Source organism: Anomaloglossus baeobatrachus, chromosome 5 (genome assembly GCF_048569485.1).
Source record: "Anomaloglossus baeobatrachus isolate aAnoBae1 chromosome 5, aAnoBae1.hap1, whole genome shotgun sequence".
Lineage (NCBI taxonomy): Eukaryota > Metazoa > Chordata > Amphibia > Anura > Aromobatidae > Anomaloglossus > Anomaloglossus baeobatrachus.
Window position 1 is genome coordinate 530,766,598 of NC_134357.1, and position 12,790 is coordinate 530,779,387.

Consider the following 12,790-nt stretch of genomic DNA (forward strand, 5'->3'; position numbering starts at 1 on the left):
ACAAGGGACTAGCTGTTCCCTCCCTTTCACCTACCTACTAACAGAGGTGCACCATATTTTTTTTGAGTACTCCTCATATAGCCTCTGTGGCGTCCGGTTATTACACCATGGATATGCGGTCTCATCTGAAGACCACCCACTGGGCCACTGCTGTTGTCCTATTGGATGCAGGAGCATTTGCATTTGTTAAGATGGCCCTATGTTTTATGGACCCACTACCAGTCCACTGATCTTCCCCTGATGAACCCCCCCAAAAAAGGGGAGAAATGTGTCGGGATTTTTATCTGGATATATCCCAGCAGTTGAGTTACCCTTTGGTGGGATGTTTACTATTTATTAAGCCTAAGCATATTGTTGCTAACTTTGGTTCCTATCATTATTACCATTTGGTATGTAGCCCTTGATTGATTTTTCTCTCTGGGTGATTGTTTGAGCTTATTGCTTTTATTGATGGAATTAATGTTCGTTGTTATATTTTGACCTGGGATGACTTGGCACTTTATTTATATCTTGGTGACGGGTGCCTACTTTAGGCAACAACAGATAATAGGGATAAAAGATGGAAAGCTGACGAGGAACGGTGGGTACCCAAAAACCTATAGTGCATCTCCATTGGTAGGTGGGTGAAAGGGAGGGAACAGCTAGTGTGGCGCCCCAGCACCTGGTTGCCACAACAGCGTTGCCCCCTCAAAAGGGTTAATACTGAGCCTGGAGGTAATTGGGGAAATCATTGTCCAGTAAGTACCAACATCCAACGCAGTTTCTCCCTCAGGCCAGCAGAGGGAGCTCTAAACCTGGAGTTCCAGGGAGCATTCCTCAAGCCTGACCTGAGGGAGGAGTTAGTGTTCAGTCTGTGAGGAGAGTCCAGAGAGTGAAGACGCAGAGTAGTGCTGTCCTGTGGACTGGGGCCTGGAGCTGGAATAGCATGGCCCAGTAAAGCAGGATTAGCAGAGAGGCACAGAAGAGAATTAGACATCGGAGTCTGTGGTTGCCAGGGTGTAAAACCCTTCCCTGGTAGCCGAATCCGAAGGGCAGGAGGACTGCAGGTCTCCTGGCCCGCAAAATAACCCGAGGTTCCAGCTGCATCCCCAAGGCCCGGTGTGGACTCCAGCAGAGAAGCACCAGAGAGGGCCTGCGCAGCCTACCACGCGGGAACGGGATGCACCACAAGTCCCAGCAGCGAAAGGGCCACTGCTAAACCTCAGACGCAGGGTCCTGTAGAAGCAGAGAAAGAGCAGGGAGTAGGCCTCATACTCGACTGGCCAAAGAGATGACCCCAGCTACTTCCAGGCCAGCCAGAGACCTCTACCACCTGTAACGGTCTCCCAGGACTAACCGTTTACCTAGTAAAAGAGGAGAAGGTAAAGAGACCATTGTTTGTGTCCGGTCCTTTCACCGCCCTGTCGGCCCTGCACTACACCGCAACTACATCGACACTTACAAGCACCAACCGGTGCCCCGGGGCCCAGCTCCACCTGTAGGGAGCAGTACCATCATTGCTGCCGTTCCATCACCCCCGGAGGCCTCATACAGCAGTGGCGGCTTAATAGCCGCAAACCACAGGTGGCGTCACGAATATTATAAACTTTAATCACCCCCAACACTGAAGCCATATTAATTGACTCCCGCCAGGGTCACGGAGTTGGGCCCCGCCACCACTGACGACCCCCGGACTAGTCCGGCCCGGCACCGGGTGTCCCATAGCCCTGGGGTGGGCGAGTCACTAGTCCCTTGTTAGCCTACCCCTGGCCATTATTTAACAACATTTTGGCTATTTAGCTATTCGGCTAATATAGATAAATACCTCACCGTCCTATCACCAGTTGTTTGCCCCCCTTTTTTGCACCCACCTCACATGATGGTTGCCTGAATTGTAGTGGTGCTGAATATATCACATAGTCTTTTAGTATTTTTATTTTTTCATAATTGAATAAAATGTATCTTTTAGGAGTTTTTGTTTTTGGTCTGCTGTATAATTTTCTCCTTTTTATATAATTTTGTATGGTTATTTTTTTTCCCCAAAAATTGTGGAAGTTACCCGTGGGTGACAGCTATGATATACAGCAGTCACCAGCAGGAATTTCAAATGTGGCACGGTGCTATTCGCTTAAGTTGTTTAGAGTTCTTATTTCTCAGCGTCACTTTTTAATTGGGCTGTGCAATAAGTACCCTGAACAACTACCATTAAAAGGCATATCATGGTCGTTAAGTGGTTAACCCATCATATATTATTGTTATCCTATAAATGTACATTTGGGGGGGGGGTGTCAGGTTATTAACACAATTTAGTAACTATTAAAAATGAAAGTCCCATTAGACTCAATAATATGTGTATAGAGAATGGAATCAGTTCCCAATGATGGTAAAAAATCTATATGTAAACTGTTTTAAAAAAAAAAAAAAGGATCACGTCAGACTTTCCTACAAAAAGGTAATGGAGCGTAGATGTAAATAGTAATTTACAACAATTAGGTTTATTATTGTAATATAAATAGACATTTCTTCTGACATGTAGATTGTGGATATAAAGAAAATGTAATAAATGGCAGATCACTAATGTTGGGAGTTTAAAAAGGCTGTCCTGCGTGACTTCTCTGGTGTCTAACAAGACCTGATTTCTTTGCAAAACATTTCCCACATTCTAAACATGAAAAAGGCTTCTCCCCTGTGTGAGTTCTCTGGTGTGTAACAAGAGCTGATTTCACTGTAAAACTTTTACTACATTCAAAACATGAAAAAGGTTTCTCCCCTGTGTGAGTTCTCAGGTGTGTAACAAGAGCTGATTTCACTGTAAAACTTTTCCTACATTCTAAACATGAAAAAGGCTTCTCCCCTGTGTGAGTTCTCTGATGTTTAACAAGAGTTGATTTATCTCCAAAACATTTCCCACATTCTGAACATGAAAAAGGTTTCTCCCCTGTGTGAATTCTCAGGTGTGTAACAAGAAATCTTTTCTCTGCAAAACATTTCCCACATTCTGTACATGAAAAAGGTTTCTTCCCTGTGTGACTTCTCAGGTGTTCAGCAAGACCTGATTTCACTGTAAAACGTCTCCCACATACTAAACATGAAAAAGGTTTTTCCCCTGTGTGAATTCTCTGGTGTTTAACAAGCTCTGATTTCTCTGCAAAACATTTCCCACATTCTGAACATGAATATGGTTTCTCTCCTGTGTGAATTCTCTGATGTTTAACAAGATATGATCTTCTTGCAAAACATTTCCCACATTCTGAACATGAAAAAGGTTTCTCCCCTGTGTGAGTTCTCTGATGGAGAAAAAAACATGATTTTAGAGCAAAACATCTCCCACATTCTGAGCACAAAAAAGGCTTCTGTCTTGCGTGAATTCTCTGGTGGTTAACAAGGTATGATTTATCTGCAAAACATTTCCCACATTGTGAACATGAAAATGGCTTCTCCCCTGTGTGACTTCTCAGGTGTTTAAGAAGAGTTGATTTGTTTGCAAAACGTTTCCCACATTCTGAACATAAATATGTCTTCTTCCCTGTGTGAACTCTCTCATGTATAACAAGCTCTGATTTGAAGTTAAAATATTTCCCACAGTGTGCACAAGAAAAATTTTTCTTCTTTCTGTGAATTTTTTCATGAGTAACAAAAGACATTTTGAGGGACAAACATTTCCTATATTCTGCACTTGAAAATGTCTTCTTTGCTTTAAGAGCAACTTGATTTTCAAAGCCTCTTTCATGACTTTTATTTTTCTTACTAGTCTCTGAGGAATCAGAATTTAGGATCTGTTTAAAAGTATCAGATGATAGATCTTTGCTGTGAAGGGATGATGGGATATCTGGAATAATGGCATTCACTTCAATTATGTCTTGTGTGATCGCAAGGTCATCTGATTTAACAATTTCAGATGTCAGTTGTCCCTCTGATCTTCTGGTACAGTAATCTGCTAAGAATAAACATTATTATTTTTGCATAAAATATTTTAAATTATTTACATAACATTTCTAAACTATCCATAGAAATTGCAAGTTTTATAGAAAAGTTACGTTATTTATGGAGACAAAAACAGTAGACAATGTAACAATAGACCTCAGAGCAGGAATGTGTAGAGCATGATGTCAACTCTGTTTGCTCATTCCGCCTCCCAAATACTGGAACAATAAGCCACAAAACAAATGTTATGTAGGTCAGAATGATACCAGTAAAAGACTTAACCGATTCGTAAATAAGAGTCGGAAAATGGCAACACAAAATGAATTTTTTTCTTTCCAATATTCCGAATTTTGTTTCTTTACTGAAACAGAAAAATAAGATCAATGTTTGGTATTGCAGTAATCAGACTAAGGTGAGAATTAGGTTTCTAACAATTTTTACAGCAAAAAGAACTCTGTAAAAGCAAAACTTAAAACACAATGGCAGAATTGCATTTTTTCACTATTTCGTCCCACCGTTTTTACAGTACATTGTATGGTAAAAGGAATGATGTCATTCACAAATTTCACTAAACTTGACCTGGCAATATGATTGTCCAGGTAAGTTGAATGGTATACTTGTAGTATTGGGGACCAAAAGTGACTGGGTGTGACCGGCTGAAGGTAATGGGTGAGAGCAGAGATAGTCGGAGTGTACACCCAGACATCGTTATCATTAATAATTCCACGTAGTCATGGAGTTCTTTATAAAAAAAGGTGATCTAGGGTAAGTCCCTCACAACGGGAGGGGGGGCAAGCTCCCCTTGCATTATCATACATACTTGTGGCTTACTTAGTGGGTGTTATGCCCGTCTTGGTGGGCGTGGCCCAACGTGCAGCCCGTAACAAGCTTTCATTACTCACGGAGGGCCGACCAGTAATGCCCACTATCTACGCTCCCTTCTACTAACTCCAGCCAGTCACTTCCTGTCCCTAATACTATAAGTATGCCATTCAATTACATAGATACCAAACACGAAGTTATTTTTTTTTTTAATTTATTTAAGTGGTGAAATAAAATTCAGAAATTTATAAGAAAAAAATAAATTAGCCTTTTCGCCATTTTCCCAAGATTAGTATCGTTTTCAGTTATGGGATCTTGGGCTGTGTGTGGACTTAATTTTATGCGCCCTAAGCTGACGTTTTCACTCATATTGTTTCGGGGTAGATATAATGTTTTGATCTCATCTTATTGCATTTTGCTGTAATATTGCTGCGAAGAAAGAATGCGTAATTTTGGTGTATGAGGAATATGACATATCAATACATGCCAATCCCTGGCAATCATCCATATTTATGCACACCCTTACCTATATTCAGAGGTCACTAAAACAGCATAGAAATCCAAGACCAAGATCTTGGAACAAATGGCACGTGGCAAAGTTAATTATAGCAAGGAAGCAGCCCTTGATTACAGCAAGCACCCCTGCTGACAAAAGTAATTCAGCTAGGGAAGTAGAAGTGCAACTGCAAGTTTCAGAGGAGCTTCAAAGGCGATTTGTCAGACATTGAGGCTCCTGTATAAGAAGTATAATATTGATGTGTGCGTAGCTCCCACAAATAGGGCAGACATATTTTCGGCCTCAGGGCAGCAGGATGCACGTCACACATATTTTTCCTTAATACTGGTACGTGCATATCAGCCCAAAATTACTAACTAGCCGAGGGAAGACAATAGACCCATCATATTTCCTAGCCATGGATAGGATAAAATCATAACTGGAAACATGATGGTAATATCTTCTATGTAGGAAACTCAAGAGGCGGAGATATGGGGAAAACTGCCAATTCATAATTTTCTGGAGCCTCAAGGCCCATTCCAGTCATAGGTCCCCAGGTGGGAGGCATGTGATACATGGATTCATAAAAATCAGAGCGGACATTTTGAAGATGTTCCTGTCAGAGATGTCACATCCAGTACACATGTGGGGAGTCCCAAAGGAACCCATGGCTCCACAGCGCCTTCCATGTAACGAGCCAGCACCAGGTCTAGCAACAAGAAAAGGTAACTGATTCATCTGTATATCTGTTTGCAACTAACTCTTATTTGAATCTGCATTCCCGACCATAGTCTCTGTACTTCTCATCTTGTATATAATGTATTATCTAGTGTGCCCTTAGGGCGATTAAATATATTATTTAATCTTGGGCTGTTCTTTTATCTCAATCCATGAATACCATGTGTGTGTGCTTGGTTCAGTATTACATGCTTTCTGGGCTGGTTTCTGGACAAATATAATAATGCTAACGGACAAGGCTTATATCCAACGAGGAACTGGTGGCAGACTACCTTGCAGGCAGGCTCTGTTTCACTGGGGCTAGTGAAAAGGGTTTGTCAGCCTGTCGGGGCTGTGAGCGAATGGGGTGTCGTGCAGCCACCCGGTCTCCCTCCCCATGCCACCCTGTGCTCGCGTGACAGGAGGTGTCAGTGTAACCCTGCGCTAAGCTGACCTTACGTACCCCTTGGGGGTGCTGAACGTCACGTGTTGGTGGTAGTGACAAGGTCATATCGCCTGGCACTGACATATTACAGACGTCAGTGTGGGGGTGCAAGATGAAGTTTCATCACAGATTGATGAGCAGCGGAGGAACATCTGCGTGACCCCCCCCCCGGCTGTTTTGTCACAAAATGCTACCAGTCTTGCATAGCCCTCCCGGCTGGGTTGATCACATGGTGTTTAGATTTTCTTCTCGTTATGCCATTTGCAATTTGGATTAATTTACACTAAATTAAAAGGGTAACAATGTTTTGACTTTCAGGCTCCATATCTCACCATCTACTACCACTTTAAGCGTGATTAAACCTTCATTTTACAGACAATGTTGGCTATCCTATATTTAAATTTGACTTGCAACTATTTAGCATATACAGTAATTAGTTATGCAAATTCTTGTCATGCCACTCCATTGTTACTGTTTGGGTTCTGGTGTTTGAAAAATCTGTTTCTTCCTGTCTACTACAAATTACAACCTCTTCTCACATACCCTAATAGCTCAGTCTTATTAGGTTGATTCCCAAGTGAAAGTCACTGGTTCAAATCAAACTGAAAACGGAGATAAAAAAGGGACGGGTTTTTCAGCCGCGCTATGAACCACTGAATTTATTCCCTGAAGAAGAAGGCAGTGTGCCTTTGAAACGCGTTTTGGAATTGACTCAATAAAAATATCTAAGGAATCTTCAACAGTGTGGTTCATAGCGCGGCTGAAAAACCCGTCCCTTTTTTATCTCCGTTTTCAGTTACTATTTCTGACGGGGCCGCAGCTGGAACCAGCTCAGCACTCCCATACGCTATCATAGGGGTTGTGACTGTCACAACCAGACCAGGTGAGTGCATCTCTCTTTCTTCTCATACCCTTAATATCGGGTAAGACCCTATTGCGCCCTTGTTTCCCCCACTTCAGATTGGTTCAAATCAAGGAACAGCCATGAAAAAGATTTCCCAAGAAAAGAAGAATAGAATCATCCAATTTAATCGATAGTAGTCTCTCGGCCAACAAAATTGCTAAACTGCATCATGTGGGTGCTATGACAGTTAGAGGAATAAGAAATTAAGTCCATCCATTCAAAAGCCAAGAGGTGGACGTCCAGGCAAAATATCGGAGTCAATAAGTTGGTTCATCACAAGGTCTATCAGTTCTGACGCGACAAACACAGCAGTGGAGGCGGCTCATATGCTTCATAATAGTAAGATCACAGATGTCCTTGGAAGCACGGTGCAACCCTCATTACAAAAATCTGGAATAGTAGCCCGAAAAAAGGTGAAGAAGCCACAACTTCAATATCATCATAAGAATTGAGTTTGCAAAAAAGTAGGAAATGTGGATAGTAGAAAATTGGACACGGGTGATTTCAAGCGATGATATGAAAGTCAATAGACTAGGCTCTGATGGGTACGAATAGGTCTTGAAGAAATAAGTGAAAGAAGGGAATTTTGTTTACTTACCGTAAATTCCTTTTCTTCTAGCTCCTATTGGGAGACCCAGACAATTGGGTGTATAGCTTCTGCCTCCGGAGGCCACACAAAGTATTACACTTAAAAAGTGTAACCCCTCCCCTCTGCCTATACACCCTCCCGTGGATCACGGGCTCCTCAGTTTTGGTGCAAAAGCAGGAAGGAGAAAACTTATAAATTGGTCTAGGGTAAATTCAATCCGAAGGATGTTCGGAGAACTGAAAACCATGAACCAAAAGAACAATTCAACATGAACAACATGTGTACACAAAAGAACAACCAGCCCGAAGGGAACAGGGGCGGGTGCTGGGTCTCCCAATAGGAGCTAGAAGAAAAGGAATTTACGGTAAGTAAACAAAATTCCCTTCTTCTTTGTCGCTCCATTAGGAGACCCAGACAATTGGGACGTCCAAAAGCAGTCCCTGGGTGGGTAAAAGAATACCTCAATAAAAGAGAGCCGAAAACGGCCCCTTCCTACAGGTGGGCAACCGCCGCCTGAAGGACTCGCCTACCTAGACTGGCGTCTGCCGAAGCATAGGTATGCATAGGTATGCACTTGATAGTGTTTTGTGAAAGTGTGCAGACTAGACCAGGTAGCTGCCTGACACACCTGCTGAGCCGTAGCCCGGTGTCGCAATGCCCAGGACGCACCCACGGCTCTGGTAGAATGGGCTTTCAGCCCCGAAGGAAGCGGAAGCCCCGAAGAACGGTAGGCTTCAAGAATTGGTTCCTTGATCCACCGAGCCAAGGTTGACTTGGAAGCCTGCGAACCCTTACGCTGGCCAGCGACAAGGACAAAGAGCGCATCTGAACGGCGCAGGGGCGCCGTGCGAGACACGTAGAGCCGGAGTGCTCTCACTAGATCTAATGAATGCAAATCCTTTTCACATTGGTGAACTGGATGAGGGCAAAATGAAGGTAAGGAGATATCCTGATTGAGATGAAAAGGAGATACCACCTTAGGGAGAAATTCCGGTACAGGACGCAGAACCACCTTATTCTGGTGAAAAACCAGGAAGGGGGCTTTGCATGACAGCGCTGCAAGCTCCGACACTCTTCGGAGTGAGGTAACTGCCACTAGAAATGCCACCTTCTGCGAAAGACGTGATAAAGAGACATCCCTCAGCGGCTCGAAAGGTGGCTTCTGAAGAGCCGTTAGCACCCTGTTAAGGTCCCAGGGTTCCAGCGGACGCTTGTAGGGTGGAACTATGTGGCAAACTCCCTGCAGGAACGTGCGGACCTGCGGAAGCCTTGCCAGGCGCTTTTGAAAAAATACTGAGAGCGCCGATACTTGTCCCTTGAGAGAGCCCAGTGACAAACCCTTGTCCATTCCGGATTGAAGGAATGAAAGAAAAATGGGTAAGGCAAAAGGCCAGGGAGTAAAACCATTATCAGAGCACCAGGACAAGAAGATCCGCCAAGACCTGTAATAGATCTTGGCGGACGTTGGTTTCCTGGCCTGTCTCATAGTGGCAATGACATTCTGAGATAACCCTGAAGACGCTAGGAGCCAGGACTCAATGGCCACACAGTCAGGTTGAGGGCCGCAGAATTCAGATGGAAAAACGGCCCTTGTGACAGCAGGTCTGGGCGGTCTGGAAGCGCCCACGGCTGACCCACCGTGAGATGCCACAGATCCGGGTACCACGACCGCCTCGGCCAATCTGGAGCGACGAGAATGGCGTGACGACAGTCGGATCTGATCTTGCGTAACACTCTGGGCAACATCGCCAGAGGAGGAAATACATAAGGGAGTCGAAACTGCGACCAATCCTGAACTAACGCGTCCGCCGCCAGAGCTCTGTGATCTTGAGACCGTGCCATGAAGGCCGGGACCTTGTTGTTGTGCCGTGACGCCATGAGATCGACGTCCGGCGTTCCCCAGCGGCGACAGATCTCTCGAAACACGTCTGGGTGAAGAGACCATTCCCCCGCGTCCATGCCCTGACGACTGAGAAAATCTGCTTCCCAGTTTTCTACGCCCGGGATGTGAACTGCGGAGATCGTGGAAGCTGTTGCTTCCACCCACAGCAGAATCCGCCGGACTTCCTGGAAGGCATGACGACTGCGCGTGCCGCCCTGGTGGTTGATGTACGCGACTGTATACGGATCTGCCTGCCCTCCAGCCACCGATGGAAAGCCAATAGGGCTAGATACACTGCCCTTATCTCCAGAACATTGATCTGAAGGGAAGACTCTATCGGAGTCCAGGTTCCCTGAGCCCTGTGGTGGAGAAAAACCGCTCCCCACCCTGACAGACTGGCGTCCGTCGTGACCACAGCCCAGGTTGGGGGCAGGAAGGATTTTCCCTGCGATAGAGAAGTGGGAAGAAGCCACCACTGAAGAGAGGTTTTGGCTGCAAGGGAAAGAGAGACGTTCCTGTCGAGGGAAGTCGACCTCCTGTCCCATTTGCGGAGAATGTCCCATTGGAGTGGGCGCAGATGGAACTGCGCGAAGGGCACTGCCTCCATTGCTGCCACCATCTTCCCCAGGAAGTGCATGAGGCGCCTCAAGGGGTGTGACTGACCCCGAAGAAGAGATTGCACCCCTGCCTGCAGAGAAAGCTGTTTGTCCAGCGGTAGCTTGACTACCGCTGACTGTGTATGAAACTCCATCCCGAGGTAAGTCAGTGATTGGGTCGGTGTCAACTTGGATTTTGGGAAGTTGATGATCCACCCGAACTGCTGGAGAGTCGCCAGAGCGACGGTCAGGCTGTGTTGACACGCCACCCGGGAGGGTGCCCTGACTAGGAGATCGTCTAAGTAAGGGATCACCGAGTGGCCCTGAGAGTGTAGGACCGCCACAACGGATGCCATGACTTTGGTGAAAACCCGTGGGGCTGTCGCCAGGCCGAAAGGCAGTGCCACGAACTGAAGGTGTTCGTCCCCGATGGCGAAACGCAGGAAGCGTTGATGTTCGGGTGCGATCGGCACATGGAGATAAGCATCCTTGATGTCGATCGATGCTAGGAAGTCTCCTTGTGACATCGAAGCGATGACCGAGCGGAGAGATTCCATCCGAAACCTTCTGGTGCTCACATGCCTGTTGAGCAGTTTGAGGTCCAGAACGGGACGGAATGATCCGTCCTTCTTTGGCACCACGAACAAGTTGGAGTAGAAGCCGTGACCATGTTCCTGAGGGGGAACGGGAATCACAACTCCTTCTGTCTTCAGAACGCCCACTGCCTGAAAAAGTGCGTCGGCCCGAGAGGGGGGCGGAGATGTTCTGAAGAAACGAGTCAGAGGACGAGAGTTGAACTCTATCCTGTAACCGTGAGACAGAATGTCTCTCACCCATCGGTCTTGAACATGTGGCCACCAGGCGTCGCAAAAGCGGGAGAGCCTGCCACCGACCGAGGATGCGGTTCGGGGAAGCCGAAAGTCATGAGGAGGCCGCCTTGGAGGCAGTGCCTCCGGCGGCTTTTTGGGGGCGTGACTTAGACCGCCACGCATAGGAGTTCCTCTGGCCTTTCTCTGGCCTGTTGGACGAAGAGGATTGGGACTTGGCTGAGGGCCGAAAGGACCGAAACCTCGGTTGTATTTTCCGTTGCTGAGGTCTCTTCGGTTTGGACTGGGGTAAGGAAGAGTCCTTTCCCTTGGATTCCTTAATAATTTCATCCAATCGTTCGCCAAACAATCGGTCGCCAGAAAACGGCAAACCGGTTAAGAACTTCTTGGAAGCAGAGTCTGCCTTCCATTCGCGCAGCCACATGGCCCTGCGGACTGCCACAGAATTAGCGGATGCCACCGCTGTACGGCTAGCAGAGTCCAGGACGGCGTTCATGGCGTAGGACGAAAAAGCCGACGCCTGAGAAGTCAAAGATGCAACTTGCAGAGCAGAGGTACGTGTGACCGCATTAATCTCAGACAGACAAGCTGAGATAGCTTGGAGTGCCCACACGGCTGCAAAAGCCGGGGCAAAAGACGCGCCTGTGGCTTCATAGATGGATTTCACCAGGAGCTCTATCTGCCTGTCAGTGGCATCCTTGAGCGATGAGCCATCTGCAACTGATACTACAGATCTAGCCGCCAATCTAGAGACTGGAGGATCCACCTTGGGACATTGAGCCCAACCCTTAACTACGTTAACTGGTGTTTCTCCTGCTGAGAAGCCGACTCTTCTATAGGTGGAGGCGGGGGAGATAGATCTAGCACCTGGTTGATGGACGATATAAGATCATTTACTAAGGCGTCCCCCTCAGGTGTATCAAGATTGAGGGCAACGTCAGGGTCAGAGCCCTGAGCTGCGACGTCCGCCTCGTCCTCCAGAGAGTCCTCAAGCTGGGAACCCGAGCAGCATGAGGAAGTCGGGGAAGATTCCCAGCGAGCCCGCTTAGCCGGTCTGGGACTGTGGTTCGTGCAGGAGTCCTCCACGTGAGACCTAGGGGCCACCCCGGGAGCGCGCTGCGGCGCGGACCGAGAGGGACCTGGAGGCGATGATCCAACAGGGCCCGGGGCCTGTGTAAGGACCGGTCTGGACTGCAAGGTTTCTAGTAGCTTGGCAGACCATTTGTCCATAGACTGAGCCATGGATTGTGAAAGTGACTCAGAGAGTTTCTCAGCAAAAACTGCAAACTCTGTCCCTGCCGCCTGGACAGTGGAAGCAGGGGGGTCTGCCTGAGCCGAGGGGCCCACTAGTGACCGAGGCTCCGGCTGAGCAAGTGAAACAGGGGTCGAGCATTGCTCACAGTGAGGGTAGGTGGAACCCGCAGGTAACATAGCCCCACAAGAGGTACAGGTTGCAAAAAAACCCTGTGCCTTAGCGCCCTTGCTCCTTGTGGACGACATGCTGTTGTCTCCTAGGAGAGTGATCACTGAGGGTATATGGGAAAGGGTAAACAACCCGGCCGAACAGAAAATATATATATATATATATATATATATATATATATATATA

At 46.7% G+C, this 12,790-nt stretch overlaps 1 protein-coding gene across 1 annotated transcript in view; it reads right to left on the reverse strand.

Moving 5' to 3' along the window:
• The window catches only part of LOC142312171 (uncharacterized), a 159,162-nt gene that overhangs the window by 54,268 nt on the left and 92,104 nt on the right, over positions 1-12,790 (reverse strand). The window contains exons 14-15 of the mRNA XM_075351073.1: positions 3,032-3,324; positions 2,648-2,779 (exon numbers count right to left, since the gene is read on the reverse strand). Of these exons, the coding sequence (XP_075207188.1) occupies positions 2,648-2,779; positions 3,032-3,324 (425 nt within the window). The remainder of the gene's footprint in view (positions 1-2,647; positions 2,780-3,031; positions 3,325-12,790) is intronic.